Raw genomic sequence first — 26,140 nt, 5'->3', positions numbered from 1 at the left:
TTCGGTTTGCAAGGATTTTGTTGAGTATTTTTGCGTCAATGTTCATAAGTGAGATTGGTCTGAAGTTATCTTTCCTTGTAGGGTCTTTGTGTAGTTTAGGTACGAGGGTTATTGTAGCCTCAAAAAAATGAGTTGGGTAGCATTCCATCTGATTCTATCTTTTGGAATAGTTTGGAGAGTATTGGTGTTATATTCGCAATAAATGTCTGATAAAATTCTGCACTGAACCCGTCTGGACCTGGGCTTTTTTTGTTTGGGAGGCTTTTGATGACTTCTTCTATTTCTTTAGGTGTTATAGTGTTATTTAGATGGTTTACTTGATCCTGGTTTAACTTTGGGATCTTGTATCTGTCTAGGAATTCGTCCATTTCCTCCAGATTTTCCAATTTTGTGGAGTATAAGTTTTTGTAGTAGGATTGGATGATTTTTTGAATTTCCTCAGTTTCAGTTGTTATGTCTCCACTTTCCTTTCTGATTTTGTTAATTTGTATACTCTCTCTTTGCCCTCTAGCTAGTCTGGCTAGGGGTTTATCAATCTTGTTGATTTTCTCAAAGAACCAACTCTTGGTTTTGTTGATTTTTTTCAATGGTTCTTTTTGTTTCTATTTGGTCTATTTCTGCCCTAATTTTGATTATTTCTTGCCGTCTACTTTTCTTGGGTATATCTGCTTCCTTTTGTTCTAGGGCTTTTAGTTGTGCTGTCAGGTTGCTGATGTAAGCTCTCTCCAGTTTCTTTTTGGAAGCACTTAGGGCTATGAGTTTTCCTCTCAGTACTGCTTTCATTGCATCCCATAGGTTTGGGTATGTTGTGTTTTTGTTTTCGTTGAATTCTAGAAAGTCCTTAATTTTTTTTCTTTATTTCTTCTTTGACCCTGCTATCGTTTAACAGAGCGTTGTTTAGTTTCCATGTGTACGTAGGCTTTTTGTTGTCTTTGTTGTTGTTAAAGACCAGCTGTAGACCATGGTGATCTGAGAGGATGCATGGGAGTATTTCAATCTTCTTATATCGATTGAGGCTTGTTCTGTGTCCAATTATGTAATCAATTTTCGAGAAGGTGCCATGGGGTGCTGAGAAGAAGGTGTATTCTTTTACTTTAGGATAATATGTTCTGTATATATCTATTAATTCTAGTTGGTTCAAAGTCTCTGCTAGTTTTGCAGTGTCCTTGTTCAGTTTCTGTTTCCATGATCTGTCCATTGGTGAGAGTGGGGTATTAAAGTCTCCCACTATTATTGTGTGGGGTGAAATGTATTTTTTGAGCTTTAGTAGGGTTTCTTTTATGAATGTGGGTGCTTTTTTATTTGGAGCATATATGTTAAGAATTGAGAGTTCCTCCTGACAGATTTCCCCGGTAATGAGTAAAATGTGTCCTTCCTTATCTTTTTTGATAACTTTTGGTTGGAAATTTACTTTATTTGATATTAGAATAGCCAGTCCAGCTTGCTTCTTGGGGCTGTTTGCTTGGAAGTTTTTTTCCCACCCTTTTACTCTGAGATAGTGTCTGTCTTTGTCTCTGAGATGAGTTTTCTGTATGCAGCAAAAGGCTGGATTTTGTTTATGTATCCAGTCTGATAGCCTATGTCTCTTTATTGGGGAGTTGAGTCCATTTATGTTAATAGATATCAAGGAATAGTTGTTTCTGTTTCCTGCCATTATTGCTTTTGTGGGTTGAGTTGTGTCTGTGTCTTTTTCTTCTTTTAGTTTTCTTGTTTAGGAGTTTTCTTGTTTTTACTAGGCTGTATTTTCCCTCATTATATTGGGTTTTCCACCTAAAATTCGTTGTAGTGCTGGGTTTGTGGTCAGATATTGTGTAAATTTTGATTTGTCTTGAAATATCTTCATCTCTCCATCTATGGTGATTGATAGTTTTGCTGGGTATAGCAGCTTGGGCTGGCACTTGTGCTCTCTTATGGAGTGCATGATGTCTGTCCAGGCTCTTCTAGCTTTCATAGTCTCTGTTGAGAAATCGGGTGTGATTCTGATTGCCCTGCCTTTATATGTTAACTGACCTTTTTCCCTTACTGCTTTTAGTATTCTTTCTTTTCTTTGGGCACTTGATGTTTTTACTATTATGTGTCGGGATGTATTTCTTTTCTGGTCCAACCTATTTGGAGTTCTGAAGGCTTCTTTTATGCTCATGGTCATCTCATTCTTGAGGGTAGGGAAGTTTTCTTCTATGATTTTGTTGAAGATATTTACTGTGCCCCTTAGTTGATACTCTTCTCCCTCTTCTATTCCTATTATCCTTAGTTTCTGTCTTCTCATTGTGTCCTGGATTTCCTGGACATTTTGGGTTAGGATCTTTTTGTTTTTTGCATCTTCTCTGGCTGTTTTTTCTATGTTTACAATGTTGTCTTCTGCCCCCGAGATTCTCTCTTCGATCTCTTATAATCTATTGGAAATGCTTGCTTCTGTGACTCCTGATTTCTTTTTTTGGTGTTCTGCCTCTAGGGTTATCTCTTTTAGTGTTTTCTTTATTGTGTCAATTTCCGTTTTAATTTCCCTCTTCCATTCCTTTATTTCTTTGGTTCTGTTTTTCTCTAGTTCTTTGAGTTCTTTGAGTGTTTTTCTTGTTTCCTCTTTAAAAGCTTCTGAATCTTTTTGCTTTTCCTCCCATTCTTGTTTAAGTATCTCTATCAGCATCTTGAGGTATGATTTCAGGTCTGCGTCTTCTTTTTCTGGAGTGTTTGGAATTCCGATGTTTGCTGTTATGGGAGAGCTTGGTTCTGGTGTTGCCAGGTTGTCTTGGCTTCCTTGGGATATACTCTTTCGCTTTCCTCTTGCTATTTTGTTGTCACTGATATGTTCTCACCTTTCCTTTGTATCTGGTCTGTGTCCCTGGATCTCCACTGGTCCAGGTGGCAGATGGGCCCAGCCCTGTTCTATGCCTCAGAGTCGCTGGGTGGGAACAGAGGTTCCAAAGTTCTGTTCCTGGTCCCCGGATCAGGCAGGTCAGAGGGTGCGCCCCGGGTGCGCACTCCACAGAGATCTCTCTGCTCCCCGGCTGCCCAGATCTCCCACTCACCAGTCTCTCAACCTTAGGAGCTGGCGGTCTGTGCGGCAGATGGTCTGGGCTCTGTTCTGCGCCCTGAAGTCGCCGCCGGGTGGAAACAGAAGTTTCAAAGTTCTATTCCTGGTCCCTGGATCAGGCAGGTCAGAGGGTGCGCTCCGCGTGCGCACTCCGCAGAGATCTCTCTGCTCCCCGGCCGTCCAGATTTTCCACTCACCAGTTTCTCAACCCCTAGGGGCTGGCGGTTTGCGTGGCAGATGGGCCAGGCTCTGTTCTGCACTCTGAAGTCGCCGCCCGGTAGAAACAGAAGTTCCAAAGTTCTGTTCCTGGTCCCAGTTTTTCAGCCCTAGGAGCTAGCGGTCTGCGCGGCAGATGGTCCGGGCTCTGTTCTGCCATTTCCCTGCTTTTTAATCAAATGTATTATAAAGCATCACTAATCATCAAGAATCTACCATTCCAGCAATTATTGTTTTATCCACAATTGTCCTTAAACTGTTTTCTAAAATAAGCATTTATGGCAGTTTTACAACATATGTTAGGCTTGAAGTCTGTAGTTGAGTAGATTTTCACTAGCAAATATTTACTCCAGGGATGTCTACCTTTTAGGTACATAAACTAGTAATTAAATAAATTAGTTCCTATCTAGGCATGTATATAAAAGCTGCATATTTTTGCCTCAGATTCTTCTATTTGCGTTCTGTTGCAGGTTCTCTGGTGTTGGATGACTCTGCGGGACGGGTCCACATCTTATCTGGCGGCAGACGGTTACAAATTTCAGTTGCTGAGAAAGCAGATACAGGGCTCTACACGTGTGTGGCCTCCAATGTGGCTGGAATGGCAAAGAAAGAGTATCAGCTGCAAGTGTACAGTAAGTTACTGACATCCTCCACCCCTGGGTACACATTCCTTCTAAAGATTCTTACCTTCCCTTTCTCTTCAGAGCTGTAAGAGCCACTCACAGCAATACAGCGATAGCTAGCATGTGGTGTAGATCATGCCAGCATAACCAGAGACCAGTGACTTCCTCTGGACCACTATTTATCCATCAATACAGCTGTTCATACCCATCATCCCACCAGTAACAGACCCATCGAGGTGGCTGCAGTGTGCTGGATGGGCAGAGAGGGGATTACACTCTATAGTATTTGTTGCTGATGGTGGTGTTTTTGTTTTATTGTTATTATTGCTTTGCTTGTTATGATAATTTCTCATGTAGCCTTATTTTGTCTCAAACGTGGCATGTACTTGAGTAACCTGTAGCTTTTTATCTTCCTGCTTGTGTCTCCTGAGTGCTGGGACTACAGGCATGTGCTAGCACACATGCATGCTAGGCAAGAACTACCCACCCACTAATCTACAGCCTCAGCCTTTGATTATGTTTAAAATATGCAAAATACTATATTTGAAAAGGATATATTGACTAGAACCTGTGCAACATTTTAGGGTGCTTGAAACCATGCATTATATGACTTAATCTTTATGTGCATTTCTACCTAAAGGGGAACCATTGCTTTTAGTTTGCACATATGGTCAAACCGAGACACATTTTCATGGTTGATCAAGGTCATGTGGCTTATGTGGGAGAACTAACCCTAGAACCCAGGTTACCGATACAGGCCCATTTTTTTCCACACACATACGAGTTCAAGTTGGCAGAGTTCTACTTTCTAGTTCTCAGACTTGTTGTTGATTAAGGTCAGCTGCATAGGGACAGAGTGGCTGACTATCAGTGGCATAAACTGGCACATCTGTGTGCCACTAGGCCACACCTGAGGCTGGCAGCTGGTCTCAGAAAATCTATGCATTCCTAGCAAAACAGAGGTTCCCTGATGTTCTACCCCTTCCTTCACGGCATTAACATGGTGACTGGTTCTGTGATACTAAATCCACACTGAACACAAGAGAGGGAAAGGGTGTTAATATTTTTGCTTTATTTTAGGAGAGCTTAGTCCCCATGGGGCCTCTGTTTAAACATTAAAGGGTTGAATTGTGTAAAAACAATGCATGTTCATCTCATTAGTGTGCAAATGCATGTTCATCTCATTAGTGTGCAAATGCATGCTCATCTCATTAGTGTGCAAATGCATGCTCATCTCATTAGTGTGCAAATGTATGCTCATCTCATTAGTGTGAAAATGCATGCTCATCTCATTAGTGTGCAAATGCATGCTCATCTCATTAGTGTGCAAATGCATGTTCATCTTATTAGTGTGCAAATGCATGCTCATCCCATTAGTGTGCAAATGCATGCTCATCTCATTAGTGTGCAAATGCATGCTCATCTCATTAGTGTGCATATTGTCTTTGTCTTTGGTAAGTGATAAAAGTATATACATACTAAGGAATTATTTAAAAATAAGTTTATTTATGATTTACTATCAGCAAGTGTTTACTGTGCGTACTTGTTTTATGTGCCCTGTGTACAGAGTCACAGAGCTTGCAGGTGAAAAGCAATCCCTAGTAAATTAAATTAAGAAGCCCTAAGCTACCACATCCATTGTAGGACTAGGACTGCTTCCGTGAACCAGAGTTATAATTGACAAATTTAAATACCATGTCATCCTTTAAAAAGTTCAGTTTTCTTTTCCTTCTGGGTCAGTAGCTTTCTTTTAGGTATTAACACACTCAGAAACAGGAACGAATTCTGCCTCAAAATAGCTCATATTTTGTTGCACAATCGTGCAGCCTGTTGCTTTGATCCGTTTTTAGCTGACACAATGGCGTAGGCCTGAGCTCCTCTGCTAGTGCTGATCGAGCACGCAGGAGGCCCTGGCTTTCATCGCCAAAGCAGAGCCGGGGTGCAGTGGCGCATTGCCAGTGTCACAGTTCTTTAGAGGTGAAAGCAAGAGCAGATCAGGTCAACGTGAAAGGCCCCATCGAAGCAAACGTCTCCTGTACTCTTTCTCACTGTCTCTTCTTTCCCCAAAGTCCGACCATCGATAGCCAACAGCGGCCACCGCCCTGAGATCACTGTCATCCGCGGGAAAAGCGTGTCCTTGGAATGTGAGGTGCAGGGTATTCCCCAGCCTACAGTGACCTGGATGAAAGATGGCCGCCCCTTGACCAAGGGAAAAGGGGTGGAAATACTGGATGAAGGACACATCCTTCAGCTGAAGAACATTCATGTGTCAGACACTGGCCGTTATGTGTGTGTGGCTGTGAATGTCGCAGGAATGACAGACAAAAGATACGACTTAAGTGTTCACGGTGAGTAGAGAGGGAAGCACCAGACCCATCCCAGGCTGAGACAGTTAAGTGTCGTGGGAACATAGACCTTCGAGCCAAAAGTCTCACATTAATATTCCACTGTTTTTTTTTTTAAGTTCTTTGAGAACTTCATGCACATATACGGTGAAATGTGATCATTTAAACATCCCGTCCTCCATTTTCCCTCCAAATCTACCCATATCTACCCCCAATATCTCTCATCCCAATTCATTATTACTATTATCATCATCATCATTCTTATTTTTATTTTTCTTCTTCTTCCTTCTTCTTTTCTTTTTCCTCTTCCTTTTTCTTTTCCTCCTTCAGCTTCTTTTTAAATCTTTTTTTATTATTTAATTTAATTTTTTTTTTTTTACTTATTGATATACATCCCATTTACTGCCCCCTCCTGGTCACCCCTTCCCATAATCCTTCCCCCATCCCCACTCCCCTCCTCCTCAGAGTATTCCCCCACCCCCTGCACTTCCAGTCTCTGTGAAGCTAGGTGCTTCCTCTCCCACTGAGGCCAGACAAAGCATCCCATCTAGAGGACCATGTCCCACACACAGCCAACAGCTTTGAGATAGCCCCGCTCCAACTGTTTGGGACATGCATCAAGACCAAGTTGCATATCTACTGCATAGGTGCAGGAAGGTCTAGGTATCTGTTCTTTGATTGGTGGTTCAGACTTAGAGCTGGGTAAGTGGACTCTGTTGGTCTTTCTGTGGAGTTCCTGTCCCCTTCTGGGCCTGCAGTTCTTCCTGTTCTTCCATAAGAGTCCCCAGGCTCCATCTACTTGTGGATGTATGAGCTAGCTTCTTGACGGAGCCTCTCAGAGGACAACCTGCTCCTGTTTGCAAGTCTTCCTCCTCCCCTTCCTCCCCCTTTTTCTCCTTCATAAATTATTAAGTCCAAATGTGCATGGTACAGAGCCATGAAGCACCAGAAACCTTCTAGTGGCCAGGCACTCCAAGAAGAATGATTCTCTCTTCCGCAGCCGCTGTTTAACTACCAGTAGCTCCTTAACAAGGCATAGGGCCTCGAGTTATCTCGCCTGTCCTTGTGTGAATTTTGACCAGTTAAGTCTTGTATAGATAGCTATTGTGCAGGAAGTACAGACAGCGTTCTACCCCTTTCTCAGAATTTCCAACCTCTGGAGTCTCATCATTTCCCTCTTGCTGTCTGACCTCACGTTACCCGCTGAGACAAACACTTGTTGACTGTTCTTTTGAGGACATAAACAATAAAGTAGACAAAAATTAAGACAAGCGATCACTGTGTAATTGGCCGACCTGGAACGCACTCTGTAGACACACCAGGCTGACGTCAACCAACCTGCCTCTGCCTCACTGGTGCTGGGGTTAAAGACATGTACTTTGAGTACCGCATCTGGCTGCATCTTTTAATTAAATAATTTTCGAATTCAAGTGTTAAAGACTTTTCAACATTCTTTGGCTCATTCCCTTGGGTATGAGTTACATGTACGAAAGTCAAATTTAAGATTTGAACAAGTAAATGACAAATTTGGGTCAGAAAGAGTCTAAATATATACATATTCAAGGTCAACTATTTGTATGCATAAAATTTGATGTATAAATTTAAATTCCTTAGAAACAATGGGAAATTTTAATAGAAACAAATTTTACAGCTCAAATCATATAAACAAATGAATAAAGCTAGGTCTACTGGTGCATATTTATAATTCCAGAACTTTCGAGGCTGTGTTTAGAGGAATATGAGTTCAGATCCAGCCTGACTTTACAGAGAGAATTCCAGACTAACATTATTTACAAAACAAAATTGTCTCATAACATACCAAAGGAAGATGAATGTAGCTTAGCGCTAATCTCTTACAGTTGGGCCAACATGTATGCCAAAGATGAAGGTAACATTAAAATTAGAGAAAATTAATAGTATATTTTTGTTAAATTATTTAATTTTAAGACTCTATTTTTTATTAATTTATTCATTCACCTCTTCACATTGCAGTCTCCCTCCTCTTCTTCCAGTCCCACCCTGACAAACCCCTACCCCCATTACTCTCTCTTTTTTTCCTCAGAGAAAGGGAAGTCCGCAATGGAGGCCAACCCATCCTGAAACATCTAGTCTCTGTAGGACTAGGCTCATCCTCTCCCACGGAAGCCAGACAAGTAAAGCCCAGCTAGGGGAAGGGAATCCAAAGGCAGGCAACAGAGTCAAAGACTACGCTGCACATCTGCAACAAGTGTGTAGGGGTCTAGGTGCAGTCCATGTGTGCTCTTTGGTTGATGATTTAGTCTCTGTGAGCCTCCATGGGCCCAGGTTAGTTGTAGGTCTTCTTGTGGTGTCCTTGACTCCTCCAGTTCCCTCAATTCACCTCCCTACCCCCACTCTTGCATGTGACTCTGGAACTCTGCCTAATGTTTGATGGTGGGGCTGCATCTGTTTCCATCAGCTGCTGGATGAAGCCTCTCAGAAGGCCCTTATGATAGTCTCCTGTCTGCAAGCAAAGCATAATGTCAGGGGCTAGCCCTCACACATGGGATGGGTCTCAAGTTGGGCCTGTCATAGGTTGTCCATTCCTTCAATCTCTGATTCATCTTTATCTCTACATATCTTGTAGGCAGGGCAAATCTGTGTCGAAGCTTTTGTGGGTGGTTGGTGTCCTCTCTCTCCATTTGAAGTCTCACATGGTTACAGGAGGTGGCTACTCCAGGCACCATATCCCCAACTACTAGAAGTCTCAGAGGGCCCCCTATAGACTCCCAGGAGCCTCCCCACTCCCAGATATCCAGTTCATCCCAGAGATGTCCCAACCCACTGATTTCCATTCAGAATTCTGTTTATAAGAAGGTTGTGAATCTAAATTATAAATCTGTCAGAAAATATGACAAACTCAGAAACTAGCTCACCACTGCTGAAATATCAATTCCAAACTGACTAAAATTAGAAAGCAGTGACATACATTTTTTTTAATCTTCAGATTTAACATTTTAACAAAATAAGATTCCTTATTTTGATTACTATTCATCAGAAAATAGAGGGTTCGTGATAGAAATGAGCTGTTGAGGATTAGTATTTTCCCCATATTAGCTACTTTGCTTTGTATGACCAGTCACTTTGGTTTTGTCTTACAGCCCCTCCGAGTATCATAGGGAACCACGGAGTCCCTGAGAATGTCAGCGTGGTGGAAAAGAGCTCTGTATCCCTGACCTGTGAAGCCTCTGGCATCCCTCTGCCTTCCATAACCTGGCTTAAGAATGGCTGGCCTGTCAGCCTTGGCAGCTCTGTGAAGATCCTCTCAGGTATTCTCAACCTGTAGCCTGAGCATCTGGGTAACTTCATGCAAATGCCACTTCTCCGTTTTTCATTGTTACTGTTTACGTCATTCTGTTTTCTCCTTCTGATCTAGGTACTTATTATGACATCTACTCGTCATATTACACAAACATATTTAAAACATAGAAAGCTCTGTCTAAAGGATGTCAGCATCACCTTAATAGCAATGTATAGCACCCCTTGTAGTGTCAGCAGATGCGTGACTAGCCTGAATGGTACTTACATTATTTACCAAGAGAGTCCCTGCGTGCTGAGACCTAGTTCAGCTTTTGATAATTTTGCAGGGGACCCTGACTATTTTATCCCCCGTGGGTCAATGTAAGCTCAGAGAGAGGGCTTTTGAGGCATGTCACAGGAATCTGCAGTTGGCCTATTTTGGTAGACTATCACATAGCCTAAAAAGACAATTGTTCTTTAGCTTTTGACAGTTATTCAACTTGGTTAACCTTGGTAGCACATTCACATCCAGGGCTTTTATTAAACAGAAGTGAGTGTGTATCATGATAAACTGTTAACACGAGCTTGCTAAAGTATCTGATACTCAGTTTGAATCCTGGGAAGCTCCCTGCATCCTTCCTGTGTCCTATGAGCCTTTTATGTCATGGGACGTAGTGGCAAAATTTTTCTTATAGCCTGGCTACCAAAGCCTGATCAGGTCGTCTTCTTGTCTTAAAATTATCTTCATTTCTTAACAAAACTGGTTTCAGTTTTGTACGGTTTGAATTCATTAAATGTGATAGCATCAAAGATCGCAGAAATAAAACCAGCGTAGCAGAGTGCCGTCGGCTGGTTCCTTCTGCGTTTACAGGAGTGGTGTTTGGCTGCACCTAGATTTGTTTTGATCGACCAGCAGCTGGAGACCCCTGAGCAAAGCGCATTAAGAGTATTTCACCTTGTGACTGCCAAAGTCCCGCCCCGCTGCTGGCTTCTGTTCCATTAACACAGATCCTCCTGAGGCTTGTCGGCTAGCAGGACCCTGGCGACCACCCTGTCGCTGTCATAGACTTGTCTGTCAAGAACAGATACCTGCCGTAAATGTGGTAGCAATGAGGAGTGCCTTCACATAAGTATAAATCGCTCTCATACACGCGTCAGGGTTTCGAGAGATCACATGAGAGGGTCAGGGAGAGAAGAGAAAGATGCTGTGGACCCAGTAATGACTCATAAAAGTTATATCACTTTAATACCTTCAAGTGAAGCCATATTCAGACTCACTAGTATGAGCTGGCAACATGGGGGTGAACCCTTCGAATCCTTTCAGAAGTCGCAGATCATGTTTAAAGAAACAAACCTGTTTATGTTTTATATCTCTTTTCTGCTGGTGGAAACAAAATTCAGTTCAGGAAATCAGCTTTGTTTGAAGTAAGATACTGCTAAAGTGACCTTCTGGTAAACTGAGAACAGGGAAGCTGCTGGTTAGACAAGCAGTGTCAGCTGGTCACTAGATCCCGAAAGCAGGGTGAATATCTAAGTGAGAATTGTATGTGTATCAATTAACATTTTAATACAAGGGCAAGATGCTAAGCAAGAATATGCCTATTATTGATAAATTATTGATAAATTGGTGGTTTTTCCCCCTGAGATTTTTCATTCCCGCGTTCTCTGCTTCCATCGTATCTGTAGCTTTTCAAAAGGCGTTGTTTTGTCTTCTTCGCTGACACCTCCACCTTCGTCACTAAAATTTCCTGCCAAATCCCATCTGTTAGCACATAGTCTCCATCTACGTGCATTTCCTCTTCAAGCAAAACAGAAAATCAAAATATGGAGAGAAGCCAAGGAAGGTTCCGTAGTGCCCGTGCCTGGGGTGTCCCCTGGGACCCCGTCTTTAATGTAATGGGGGTTTCCAAGAAGCTGACCCAACAGCCGATAGTCGGTCCATCTTCATGTCTTACCTGCTCGCTTGTATAGATTTTATCTCGCAGACACATTTCACCATCTTTTCCTGAGCATCCAGTCAGCACCCACTTGTGAAAGCGCCAATCAGATGGCGACTGTCTTTCGTGCATGCAGCTCCCTTCTTCACCTTCAGCAAACACTAAATTCCTTAGCATCCCAAGGGCGCACAAACCCGGCCTAACTTCATCCGACTTCATCTGCCCTTTCCCACACCCGTTTCACTGTAGATGGTCCCACCATCCCTGCCCTAAAACTCTTATCTCTTCACACCTACCAACAGCGGAACAGCCCCTTCTCAGCCAAACCCCATTTCTCAGTTGCTGTCACCGGGAACTGTATTTATCTTTAAGTCATCTGGTGTTTTGCTTCTTGTAGGAGGCAGGATGCTGAGGCTGATGCAGACCAGACCAGAAGATGCTGGCCAGTATACTTGTATCGTAAGGAATGCAGCTGGCGAAGACAGGAAAGCGTTTGGCCTTTCAGTATTAGGTACGTGCACATTTTGCAGTATCTAGGAGGAAATCCAATTGGCCACAGTGCATTCTGGACACAGAGTCAAAATGTATCCACAGCTGGAATTTATACCTATGTGGTCTTTGGCCTCTGGACTATGATCCTTGGCAAGGTCTCAGGATTACAGGAGGGAATGAGTCGACTTCAATGGCCAGACTGCCTAGTACCATTTCAAAACTGCTCGGAAATGGCCTAAGACTGTGTATCATCCTTAAAGTAAGAGAGCTAAGTCACTCATTTGGGGACACACTCCGTCTTAGTTTCGTTTATGTTGCTGTGATAAAGTATGTTAGGGAGGAAGGATGTGTTTTAAGCCACCATATGAGGTCACAGCCTATCACTCTGGGGAAGTCAAGGTAGCAGAAACTTGAAACTATTTATATGCATAGCCAAGAGCAGAAAGAAACTTGAGTACCTGTTTGCACAGACTCTTAGAGAGGTTTTCACCTTCTCACTGAGTCCAGAGAGGGTGGGTCCTCCCACCTCAATAACCATTATCGGTAATGTCCTCTACAACCAAGCCAACAGGCCAGCCTAATCAGCCGTCCTTTATTGAACCTCATTTCCATGCGATGAAAGATAGTGTCAAGTTAACAATTAAATATAACCATCACACATTTTATTCATCTTTATTATTTTTATTAATCATTCCGTTTGTTTACATCTCAAATGATATCCCCCTTCCGGTTACCCCTCCACTAGTCCTCCCATCCCATTCCCTCCTTTCCCCCCCTCCCCTTTGCCTCTATGGGTGCTCCTCCACCCACTCCCACCTCACTGCCCTAGCATCCCCCTACTCTGGGGCATCGAGCCTCCACAGGGCCAAGCTCCTCTCCTCCCACTGATGCCCAACAAGGCCATCCTCTGCTACATGTGTGGCTGGAACATGGGTCCCTCCATGTGTGCTCTTTGGTTGGTGGTTTAGTCCCTGGGAGCTCTGAAGGTCCTGTTAGTTGATATTGTTTGTCCTATGGGATTGCAAACCCCTTCAGCTGACAACTTAGTGCATTAAAATTGGATTCCTAACAACTTTCGAGTACAGGTAAAAACAAACAAACAAAAACCAATGACATTCTATGAATGAAATTTGCCTAAAGTTTAGGCCCTTGTCCTTGCTGGTGGAGTTGTAACATACTTGTACGATGTCTCTGTCTGTTTGTCCTAGTTCCTCCTCACATCGTGGGTGAAAAGGCATCGGAAGACATAAAGATTAAAGAGAAGCAGAGCGTTACACTGACTTGTGAAGTAAGAGGTAAGGAGTCGGTTCTTGTAATTATGGAACTTTCTGCCCATAATGACCGTTACTGTTTCCAGAATGTGTGCGTGTGGGTATGTCCTCGTCACCAGGAGTAAGTGCAGCTGCCATAATAGGTGTTCAGGGTCAGGTCCTGGTGCAGTGTTCCCAGGAGAAGGGCAACAGGAAATCTTGCAGATGCAATGAAGATTTTAGAAAAAGGAGGAAAAGGGAGGGAAACAAGTATTCTTTTCCACCAGATTCTGCTTTTCTTACTAGGTTCCCACTTACATGCAGCTTCTTTTATTTCTCTCTCCTTCCTGGAGTTTCTGCCAGCCGTCTCTTTCCTCGTTTTTGTACATTGTGTGTTAAGGACACTGGGGAGGGGAAGAGTCAACACCGTGCCATTCTCCTCAGCCAGGCAGGTAACTCCTGCCGTCGGTCAGAGTGAAATGACTGATGTGAAATACCAAGGAAGGGAGCATGGGCGTTTGGGAGGAGGGAAGGGCAACGGGGAATGGTGTAATTATGGTGTGATCCCAAGACAACATACATTTTTAAAACAATATTCTAACTAAAATATTTTAAAGGTGCCTAAAAGAAGATTTCAATCCCTTTTTTTTTGTAAATAAATAATATCACAGTTATGGGTGAACAATGAGAATAGCCAAGAACATTGTATGGAAAGGGGGAAATTCACGAAAGATTTGATAAGTTTCTGACTTTACATACCTTTTTTGCATAATAAAATGAAATAGGAAAGTGCTATTTTTTTAAAGCAGCTACAAAGCGTGCTACCTACACCTTTTCTTTCCTGAAAGCTATGAGGGTAATTAACAAGTGTCATATAGAGAACAGCTGTGTCCCATGGGAAGAATGAGGTGTCCAGTTTTCCCTCCCCCCTCCCCGCCCCGCACCCCTGTCTTTGCCTAAATGAAATAGCAATCTCTGTTTAAACTCTCTGGTTTTGATCATCCATTCTAGCCATCTTGGTTAACATGGCTTGCTTTTGTGGCTTTCAAATTAATAAATGACATCTGAATAATTTTAACTAATATTTAGCATATATCTTTATTTATAACTATCTAAGGTGTTTTCCATTGGCTACAAATATCGAATAAATAATAATTTTAATCAGACCTCTAAACTCTTAGTAAGAATCCCAGTATAGCACAAAATCTTCATTGAAATAAATGCTTTATTTTCTACTGTTTCCTCTTGAAAGAATAAAAATGGTTTTAATATGAATAGAAAAGAATCTATAATATTTTTGATAATGATACGTGCTCTAGTCTAAAGTAACTCACTGTAAAAATAGACCAGTGCTAGAATCATTTAGACAAAAATGCTAATGTAAATAAGAAGTTATGTCTGTTTGTGTCTTTTTATCATAATATAATCACTATACATTAAAAAAGACTCATGTATGGCACTTTTTCAGAAAGAATAGCCACTTTGCTGCTTTAAATGTGGGCTATGGAAAAAAACCAGGAACTGGGTGAAAATGCCTTCTTTGGATGTTTCCATTGAGAGGTGTGTGCTACTGAGTTGCCTCAATAAAGGTGGTTTTTTCTTATCAGGAAATCCTGTGCCTCAGATCACATGGTACAAGGACGGCCAGCTTCTCCGGGAAGATGAAGTCCACCACATGATGTCTGGTGGCCGTTTTCTTCAGATCAGCAATGCCCAAGTGTCACACACAGGACGCTACACATGCCTGGCTTCTAATATAGCTGGTGACAAAAGCAAAAGTTTCAGTCTCAATGTGTTTGGTAGGTGTGAACTTCATGTCACATCTTGAATGATCTGAGGTCCCCACCCCCTCTCTGTTTCTATCCTAGAATTTCATCTTGTGGGAGATCCCAGCACTCAGGTCTGCAGGCTGATTGCATTTGTTCTTTCTTTGCTGTGGAGTAAACCTTGTTCTGGGCACTGTGATTTGTAGGACTAACAATGATCAAGGCAGACATTTAACTACGCCCTGGTGAAGGGAACGTTGTGCAGTAGACGGGGAGTCTCAGCCTGAGACCCTGTGCCTTTCTCCCTGAGCCTCTCTGCTTTTATTGGAGACCGGGCTTCTTCTCTGTGGCCTGGGTGTGATTAAACATTGAATGTACTGCATCAGCCATGATCTTACAGCATCAGAGTCATGTTTATTTATGTCTTGGGCATATCACTGAAATTGATTTCAAGTTTTTCAAGGTTAATGTGTATCCCAGTTAAATGCATTCCATTTGATTATCGATATTTAAAAACCTACGCTAAATGTGACTGAAACTGACACTAAATTCACTGTGTGTGGATATACAAATAACTTGAGTTTGTTCAACTATTTTCATAACTACTCCTATGGGGTGCACATAAATACTCTCATCCATACAGATACCCTTATACACATAGAACAGGGACACTAAACAGGTTGAAATCTAAATGGGCCTCATGGATATTTGCATATATGCAGAAAATACCAGTGGGTGTATAGTCAAGTGAAAAGCATCACGTAGTAGCATATATAAATAGTACATCACGTATAAGACGAAAGATTTCTATAGGCAGAACCAATGCTGCTTAATCCAGAGAGACAGAGAGAGAGATGGAAGTTTGTCTTACATTACCAGTTATCCATTATCTCTTTTGTGTGCATTTCCCTCCTCCTTTGGCATATGGCATTTCTCACTGATTTTATATATATATATATATATGATTATTGTGTAACTCTTAAAAACTGGGACTACATAGATAATCACAATGGCAGTTCAGGGGCCCACACCGAAAAGATCTTCTAAGTCTGTTTCTTTAATGGAAATTTCACTCTTTCAGTGTCTCCTACAATTGCTGGTGTAGACAGTGATGGCAGCCCTGAAGACGTCATTGTCATCCTTAACAGCCCCACTTCTTTAGTCTGCGAGGCATATTCCTATCCCCCAGCCACCATCACCTGGTTCAAGGACGGCGCACCTTTAGAATCCAGCCGGAACATTCGCATCCTTCCCGGTAATTAGCTGACCTCAGATAACCTGGAGGTGTTTGCGTCCTCTACCGATGTAGAAGAGCACAGGCTGTTCTGGAAACGTGCCTGTGTTTTTGTTCGGTGACAGTCTATTTCTGTCACATATATATGTGTATATATATCTATCTATCTATATAGATAGATAGATAGATATACATATATATGCCTTAATTTTAAAAATACATAGACATTACTCTTTGAAAGACACAAAACAAATATTATGATTTATTTTCCATCAAATACCTACCACTAAACTGCATTTGTAAAAAGGAATATTCACAGTAAAAGCTAAGGAATGCTCTGTGTATTCTCCCACCTCTACTGTAATGTCAAGGATTCTCCAACGTTCCTCGATGTTTCAGGAGGCCGTACTCTGCAGATCCTGAACGCACAGGAAGACAACGCTGGGAGATACTCGTGTGTGGCCACTAACGAGGCGGGGGAGATGATAAAGCACTATGAAGTGAAGGTCTACAGTAAGTTCTGAAGGAACGCCCTTTCTCACCTCTTCCTGGAGCCTTCTAGCTTCCCCCATCCCGTTTTTCATTGTTTTTTCCTGATTGTTTTACAATGATCACTAAAGACCCTTACTTGCAGCTTGTCTTAAGTAGCATGCTGTCGCTACTGTCTCCCACCAGCAGAAAAGGAGTGACGAAACAGCGTTCTTCTCAAAGAGGTTTATTCAGGAACCTTACAGCATGCCAGTGAAAACCTTCCATCTCCCCTTCTCTCTCTCCTACTTTTTCCCTCTCCACCCCCAAGTGCAGTCCCTTTATCCTCTCTCAACTCCACCTCCTCAGTCCATGTTGCGTGGCTGCAGTTCATAGGTCTGTTTCATCTGGCCTGATCTCAAGTCATGGGTGCGCCTGTGCAGCTCGCACGGTGAGAGTGGCTAATCTCAGGGTGGGGGGCATGAGGAAGTCAGGTGCTAGTCACAAGACTTGGCCAAAGTCCCAAGCGCCATCTTGAGACTGCCGCCACACCCGCTCTCCACAGCATGCCTGTGGCCTCAGTAGCTTAAAAGTGTGAAGAGCCGGGGCCGGTAGATGGTTCAGTGACTGACATGTTGGATATGAGAGTTAAGAAGCCCAGAACCCGTGTCAGTGTCAGATGGGTATGGAGGCCTACACACAGGCCCAGTGCTTGACGTAGACGGGGAGTGCACAGAAAAGGCTGGCTAGCCACTCTAATCATAATAGTGAGTTTTGGATTCAGCAAGAGACCAATTGAAGAAGACTCCTGGCATTAACCTTGGGACTACAAATGCATACGTGTGCACATGTTCCTACACATGCACGTGCACGTCCATGCACACCCACATGCACACATACCACCACACAATATATATGCAAAAACCATTTGTGAAGAGTCCATTGGATCCACTCCTTGGTGTGTTGTTTACACACAGGCGCTCAAGATGAGATCACCAGTAGTGTGGGATTATGACAATGTCATCAACCTATAAGTAAAAGGCAAAACTCATACGGTCAGTAATCGGGGCCACATTGTAAGGCCTTCCTTCCTATGTTACGTTATAAACAAAGTACATATTTCCGGTTGTTATTTTACTTTGACTTCCTGCCGTAGTAGTTAATACAATGTGTCTTATGGGTCACAGTTGGACTGTGTGGACCTAGAACAGACACAAATGTCAAGACATCGTCTCTCCAGCCGTGTTGGAATGATGAAGAGACATTTTTATTCATATTGGATCTCTGAAGACTCCTGTTACCTGGGATGCTACCTGAGGTCATTCATGGAAGTCTGGGGAAGGAACCCCTTAGCTCCTTGGCACCTTGTTTTCTGGCCTCCTGTGATCTCTACAGTAGACGTGTATTTAAAACAAGCAGTGCTTAACTCTTCTACGTTCCTCTTGCGCAGTTCCACCCTTAATCAAGAGAGCGGACCTTCTGGGGCCAGGTCTCTCCCCTAAGGAAGTGAAGATCAGAGTGAATAGCAGCCTGACTTTGGAGTGTGAAGCTTATGCCATTCCTTCTGCCTCCCTCCGCTGGTACAAGGACGGACAGGTCAGTCATGACTACATTTTGTTTGTTGTTTATTTCTTAAAGATGAAAGTGCCAATTTAAAAAGAAACAGACAGATTTATCCCACCCACTGTGATATTAAAAATAGTCACTCCATGCTCCTCAAATATGAAACTGCTTTAGAAAAATTAACAGAATGAGGAAAATGCTTAATAACTTTAGTATTGCTCCACTACTGGGAGGTAAGCAAGGTTGGTGTGGTGTACATTAGCCTTTGACTGTGAGAATCTGGTTACTGTCCCAGTGAAGAATTAGGGGAGTAGTGTTCCACCCAGATAACTAAATAAACAAACCCATGCATGACCCTAAATGAGGACTAGATGTATGCAGAACTTTCCCTAACTCTTTCACAAAAGGTAACATTTCTGATGTCCTAACATATGGAAAATTAAAAGGTGTACAGGCACACTATGATTACCCTGGGCAGTGAGAAACACAATAAAAAAATCAGTTTGAGAGTGAAGGGACAGACACACATGGGAAGGATTGGAGGGGAGAACCTGGAAGGGAGAAGTGATATTTGAATTAAAGGTGTTTTCAAAAAGTTGACTCTTATATTAAAAATACGTAGATCCTTCTGTTTACTTTCAGAGCAAACATCTTATTTCTCACTCAGTTCCCAGTCTCTCTCACAAATGTAAGGACAGATGTGCTGGTGCTCAGAGGCAAAAGGAGAGGGTGGGGTTGCTGTGAGCTACTAAGTACAGGTGGGAAAAAGCCAAGATGTTCTTTACCCAGTTTTACACACAATCAACCAAAGGGCCAGTTAAGCTGCAGTTGTTCAAGTTTAGGTCAGAGTATGACTTTAGAGGCAAGGAAGATGTAGCTTCATGTTTTCCTTCCAGATCCCGGATAGATTCCATATCAGCAGGGGGTGGTATAAAGATACCACCATATAAAATAGGCATGTATCTTCTGGACTCCATTGCAAAAGGAAAGTGCAGAACTCCCAGCATGCTCTGCTTCCGTTGGCTTTGCACTGCACAAGCACACAGTGTGATATCTTATCAACTCCATAAAACCTTGATTGCAAACACATGTCATTAATTTGGTTTTGATTTCTATAAAGCCTCTTCATCCCATATATTGCTACACATGGAGAGATCCACAAATGTAAAAACCAGGGAAACACTAGAATTTAAATAGAAAGTAGACAGCTTTCAAAATTTATTATTAATAATTAGTTTCAAATTCAGTCTCTGAAATAAGTAAAATTATACTGACTAGCACTTCTAACTATGGTAAGACATGGGACTGGTTTCTTAAATAATAAACAAGGAGCAATATTATCAACAAATACTTTTCCCATATCATTTTTCAGTTATTTCCTTTTAAATCCCCAAACTTAATAAAGTAGTATTTTTTTGAAAAACCACAAAAAGATATTGACAATATCCACTGTAATAACTTTTAATGCAATCTGTACATTTTATTCATCCTTGCCCTGACATTTTAATTTTGATACAGAAAATTCAAACTGTGGTATATTTATTTGTGATATAATATTAAGATATTAATAATTGTTACATCCAAAATTATTTGAATCTCATCTGTTTGCTAGGCACTATTTTATGTACAACAAATACAGATGAGAGGGAAACAGGCCAAATCTCTGTCCATGTAAGTTTTCAAAGTCAAAACAAAAATTAAAACAAGCAAACAAAAACACCCACAAAAAAAATAGATCCAATGGCAACAACAACAAAAATGAAGCTAAAAACTTAGTAAAACAGAATATGGCTTGCAGGGTAGAAAGTTAATCAGAGAGCACACACACTCAGATCCCATTTGCCTGTAACTCCAGAACCAGCATAAGCTTATGGCCTTTTCTAGCCTCTACACACTTCTGAACTCCTGCACACACACACACACACTCACACACACACACACACACACACAGAGAGAGAGAGAGACAGACAGACAGACAGACACTGAGACAGAAAGGCGGGCTGGGGGAGAGACAAACAGAGAGGGAGGGGGATATATATATATGTATATATATATGTGTGTGTGTATAATATATATATGTATGTATGTATATATATATATATATATATATATATATATATATATATATATATAGAGAGAGAGAGAGAGAGAGAGAGAGAGAGAGAGAGATTCATGTGACTGAAGACATGTGTAGTGTATTTCTGACATTGGGTATTGAGGAACAAGGGCTGCAGTGTCTCAAAAAACAAAAGAAGAGAAGCTACTTTAAAACAAAAACAAGTCACCCTGTGTCAAATGCCACCCAGAGCAGAAAGCAAAGGCAGAACTGAGTGGTACGTGTAGTCACATGAATGTCGTAGACAACATTGACTATCTTCTTATCAAGCAGAGAAAACAAACATTTGATTGGATTAGATTCAAGGAACATTAAGAGGATAAAATTAGGCGCCTTACACTTAGAAAACATTTCTGAATGGTTGACTGTAATGTCCTCAGAATCTGTGTAAGTAGGCTGCAGCAAGAACCTCTTACTTAAGGCTGAAGCTGTCCAATGGGATGAAATTAAAAGATGCTGCTGTAGGTAGGAGAGGAAATCAAGAAGCTAAGAGAACACGTCTTTGATTGACAGCAGGCAGAAACAATGCCAGTGAGTCAGGAATAAAATCTTTAAGTAATGAAAGAACACCTACCTATTTCAATATAGCATAACATATCCCAAACTTATAACAGTTTTCTGTATGAAGTAACCATGCTTCTGAATGAATTACAATAATCTCAGATAAAATCGTATCACCGTCGTGTTCTCAACGTTTAATAAAGTTTTCTTTATTGGGGTTTCTAGAAAACTGTCAACAAGACACGCTTTTTAAACAATAAGACTGCTTTCATGGATAGATGGATATGATGCTGAGATCATGCTTTCTTCTGTAAGGAATATATAAATATGATGCTAAGAACATGCTTTCTGTTGTAAGGAATACATAAATGCATCTCTCACAATTACCTGGCTGATGTGAACTATGTGAACTATAATTTCTAAGAGATAAAAATTATTTAGAAATTGATGTGATCAAATTAAATTACTACTTTCTTGAATAATTTACCTGTTTTTGATTACGAAAGAATCATAATATTGATCATTTGCAGGCTATCTTAGCTTTACCATCATATTCAGTACTGACGTTGGTATGATTGAATCACAGCCCCTTACGTCAGATGACCGTGTTAACATCGCGGCAAGTGGACATACCCTTCAAATAAAGGAAGCTCAGGTCTCAGACACGGGACGGTACACCTGTGTGGCATCTAACCTGGCAGGGCAAGATGAGTTGGATTTCGACGTCAATATCCAAGGTATTACAGGCTTGTTGCAGAGCAGTTTTCACACTGTGTGAGTGCAATGGGAAAGAAATTTGACTTGGATTATTTTAAATTCATTTTCCTCTTATAAAAATATAAGTTCACTGTGGAATTTCAAACAAGAAATCATAGAAGAGAACAATCCCATCAGACATTTTTAGAATCTTTTATTCTTATTTTATTTATATGAGTGTTTTCCTGAATGAGTGTACGTATGTATATTACATATGCATATGTATGTATTAATCTGTATCCCATGTATGCCTGGTGCCCATGGGTGAGGATGTGGAATCCCCTAAAATTGGAATCATAGATGTTTGGGAGCCATCAGATAGGTTCTGAGAACTGGACCTTGGTCCTCTACAAGAGCAACAAGTGCTCTTAACCTGTGAGCCGCCTCTCTAACCCCTGTCGCTTTTATCTTTCACATTTCCTTCTGGTATTTTAAGGGACAACTTTATTTACATAACTCAATGACAGACATCTTTTACATCAGCACTGAACTAACATCATATCATGAAGGTTATATACCATAGAACATTGCACAGAAGACCACAAGCACCTTAAGGAATTCAGAGTACCCGACTTGGGGGCAGATGTGTATGGCTATAAAATTTATGTCTCACACAAGTAAACAGAACAGTCTAAGCGTCTGTTGTTTTGAAATTAGTACCCCTTGGGACTGCTGAGAACAGTGCCTGAGATACGGCACCTAAGCCACTCCTGAGGTGATTGCGAGCGAATGCCTGTGAATGCCACCATTGTTTTTCCGAATGTTACCACTCACCAGCCGTATTATTTCTGCCAGTGCTAGGTCTTCAAAGTTTGCCTTTTTCCTCAGTTCCATACTCAAATGTATTAATTCAACCAAACTCCTAGAATTAAATATCCAGGTTGTCTCCAAGTTTTCATTATTCATAAATAACACTATACCGAACATCTGGGTGCACAAAATTTTCACAAATCTTTAATTTTTTATACGTGTCTAAGCCTTGAATCTTTGGGTTACACACTTTTGAAATGTCTTTGATGTATTGGCAGCTCACTGCCGATGAAGCTCCCACGCAGTCAGAAAAGATTGATAATATCCTTTTTTAATAGATTAATCCTGATTTCTCATCTTCTTTAGCTTCCTTTGTAAGACAAACCATTGACATTGCTGTCAAATGATCCCATACACTCTTTTGTGTGAGCCCCAAAGTAGCTTTTCCTGCAGCAACCACATTTTGTACCACATGCCTCCTCAGAACTGGGCTCCGATGCTGATTAATTCACAGCACCTTTTACACAAACTGCATAGACAAATGTGGACTCGGGGCACCATGAACTTCATTCCTCCCCTTGTCTCCGACTGATGGCTACTTTTTGTCTGGCTGCCGTTGGGAAGCCCAACAAGTATTAAAAAAAAAAATTGGCATTGTCTAACTTATTAAATCCACACGCTATTTGGTGAGACATGGTCAAAATCTTTGATGGGTCAATCTTTACAGAGATGCTGAACTAATGCTTTCCCTCCATAGTTCCTCCAAGTTTCCAGAAACTCTGGGAAATGGGAAACATGTTAGACTCCGGCAGGAGCAGCGAAGCCAAAGACGTGATCATCAACAATCCCATTTCTCTGCACTGTGAGACAAAGGCTGCTCCTCCTCCGACTCTCACGTGGTACAAAGATGGTCGACCTCTGACCTCCAGTGACAGAGTATTGATTTTACCAGGTACACACTGACACAGGGAAGCACGAGTCTCTGCCAGGTGTTTTTCTCCTCTCATTTATTGGGCCAGTTCACTGTAATTTAACCAAAGTTTGGGCTGCTGAATGACATGTCTTCCAAATGTGGAAGAGCCAACCCTGAGAATTTGACAACTTACTTTCTAAATCTGTTCTGTTGTTGTAGTCAACGTATGCACGTTCTTGATCTTCCTCGTACCCCTTCTGTATCGGTGTCCTTAGTCAGTTTGGTTTCTAGGCATCATTCATCTAAATTCAAATGTATGTTTGAAAATAGTTATTGTTTGATTTATTGGTGAATTTGATTGCATTCTCATGAGCAATTATAAAGACTTAATTTTAAATATTTTAAGTGTCACCTGGTTTGCTGTTGGAAAAGATGCTTAGCATTTTTAGAATAATATTTTCAAGGATTTAGTATAAGTATCACATGTATTCAAATGCCAGGATTGTTAAAACTCAAAAATTATACCTTTAGGGCCAATGCAGTACTAAATGCAAAGTCAACCCAAATCAATTGAAATAATATCTTTATAAAGTATGAATGAAAATGGAAGAAATTGATATAGTAGCTCTGTTAATATATGATGTCAGTTGATCAAGGCCTAGGAAAAATGGGCTATAAAAAGCTCACTGTGACGATAGCTTAAAAGAGGCTATGGGTTTACTACAAGTAATTTTTTATTAACTCTAAATTCCCTGGTTTGGGTTGTTGTACTGTAGTTTTAGGAATTATTCTTATTCTATGATACTTCCATCTGTGAATATATGGTTTGAAGAGTCATCATACCTCCAACTTACTAAAATAACTTAAGAACATACTCTATCCATATGATTGCAGGAGATAAATAAGATGACATCCGACAAAAATAATTGGTGAACATTGATACAAATTTTAATGTGACTGTGACAAATTTTCTCTAAATTTTATTGACACTAAAAAGTTCATGAATATGTAAAAGCATTTTCCCCCGGTATTGCATATGAGCCCTTGAATAAAACAAAAATGAAAGTATACGTTACTCTTTAGAACCCTGGATGTATGTCTTTAAATGAGGTTTTATAGGAAACATTGAAAAACATCAATGGAAAATATTCAAAAACTGCAAAAACAAAGCAACAGCACACAGTGACATTCCACATGGAGCGCTGGAGCAGCCCTCTCCCCTCTAGGAAAATTGACACCAGCTATTCATTTCCGGGGGGAAAAATCTGATTTGTGGTACAGTATTGGCTCACTTGTTAGCAATGTGAATCTGGCTATGAAAGTGGGTATTGTCTGAGATAGAAATGGAATGGTTAGAGGAAGTGGGAACATTGACAAAGACATAAATACAATGATCGTAGTGGGGTCTGGGAGACAAGGTGTAACTTGTCCATGCTCTATGTTCATGCTGATGTGTGTAGGAGGGAGTGACACACTAGGACATATGTTTATATATGCTTTCAGGAGGGCGAGTGCTGCAGATTCCTCGGGCTAAAGTCGAAGATGCCGGGAGGTACACATGTGTGGCTGTGAACGAAGCTGGGGAAGACTCCCTTCAGTATGACGTCCATGTGCTCTGTGAGTCGGCTTTCTTTTGTTGGTTAAGCATCGTTCACTCTGAAATATTTTTTCAATGACTAATGCTTGCAGGATGTCACCCTAACACTTTAGAAACTATAAAGGTAATAGACATTGATACTTCTTCTAAGGACTGCTCTTCTGTGTGCACACCAAGAATGCACTAATCCGCACTTCTAAGATCTTAAATAACAAAATTGGAGGGAGGAAGAGAGGAAGAAAGAGGGAGAAACAGAGAAAGAAAAAATATGGATTATTGATTCATAAACTTGGTGATGTTCTAGAGTAGAGTAATTTGCAGCCAGTCATTTTTTTACTTCCTTGGCTTAATAAAGGTCAAAATTATTCAGAGATTTTACCTTTCTATTTCTTTTGACATTATTATTATTATTATTATTAGTAGTAGTAGTAGTAGTAGTAGTAGTAGTAGTAGTAGTAGTAGTAGTAGTAGTATTGTTGTTGTTGTGTTTGTTCTTGTTGTTAATGTGACTATCAGGCAGGTGGCTCCCTTGGGCAGCAAAGTGGACTTTAGCAACTCCAGATTCACTTCCTGGTTTCATATTGATTAGACAGGTTTTCCTGTCTAATATGTATAAGCCAAGTCCTAGAGTTGACTGTTCTTCATGTGAATCACCTATGCACTTTGAGTCCACCACAGACACCAAAAGCTTGTCGCATTCTAGTGATGAGGTCACACTCATGTGCTCTTGCACCGTCTGACACATAAGCATCAAGTGGAGAGAGTGTTCTGTCCTTAAGACAAATGGAGTTATTACAAACAGGTGAAGGCTAAGCTAGAGGATGGAAACGAGCATCTGTAGGAATCAATCTACTCTATTATGCTTCCTATTGTGAAAAAAAGCAAGACCAAAAGGAGGAAAGGGTTTATTACACTTACCTACTTACTGTACAGGGTATTGACTGAAGCAAAGGCAAGAACCTGGAGGCAGGAACTGAAGCAGGCACCTTCCTTTCAACATGGCTGCTTACTGGATTGCTCATTATGGCTTGATCAGCCTTGCTTTTCTACACAACCCAGGATGATACCTCCCACAGTAAGCTTAGTCTTTCCACATCAATCACTAGTCAAGACCATGCACCCAAAGTCTTGTTACAGTCTAATCTAATGAGATCCCAAGTCCTCCTCTGAGAACACTCCTTCCAAGATGCCTCACTTTTATACCATTCTGACAACACCTAGCCAACACACCATAAAGTTAAAAAAAAATGTTTATACAGAAAACATTGACATATCATGAGAGATTAGACACTCATCTCCAAGTGGTGCAAGGTCAATAAAAGTA

General features: G+C 41.1%; 1 protein-coding gene across 1 annotated transcript in view; it reads left to right on the top strand.

The window, feature by feature from the left end:
* Window positions 1–26,140, top strand: part of HMCN1 (hemicentin 1) — a gene marked incomplete at its 3' end in the record, with an annotated part of 402,129 nt that overhangs the window by 272,752 nt on the left and 103,237 nt on the right. Inside the window, exons 44-55 of the mRNA XM_080917798.1 lie at window positions 3,718–3,879; window positions 5,940–6,218; window positions 9,335–9,502; window positions 11,808–11,921; window positions 13,111–13,197; window positions 14,760–14,951; window positions 16,000–16,173; window positions 16,552–16,665; window positions 18,071–18,216; window positions 21,387–21,537; window positions 23,064–23,258; window positions 24,723–24,836. Of these exons, the coding sequence (XP_080773924.1) occupies window positions 3,718–3,879; window positions 5,940–6,218; window positions 9,335–9,502; window positions 11,808–11,921; window positions 13,111–13,197; window positions 14,760–14,951; window positions 16,000–16,173; window positions 16,552–16,665; window positions 18,071–18,216; window positions 21,387–21,537; window positions 23,064–23,258; window positions 24,723–24,836 (1,896 nt within the window). The remainder of the gene's footprint in view (window positions 1–3,717; window positions 3,880–5,939; window positions 6,219–9,334; window positions 9,503–11,807; window positions 11,922–13,110; window positions 13,198–14,759; window positions 14,952–15,999; window positions 16,174–16,551; window positions 16,666–18,070; window positions 18,217–21,386; window positions 21,538–23,063; window positions 23,259–24,722; window positions 24,837–26,140) is intronic.

The sequence above is a fragment of the Micromys minutus genome (assembly GCF_963924665.1).
Source record: "Micromys minutus genome assembly, chromosome: 6".
Taxonomy (NCBI): domain Eukaryota; kingdom Metazoa; phylum Chordata; class Mammalia; order Rodentia; family Muridae; genus Micromys; species Micromys minutus.
Note: the sequence above shows the minus strand (reverse complement) of the source record. Positions and strands in the feature narration are given on the sequence as shown.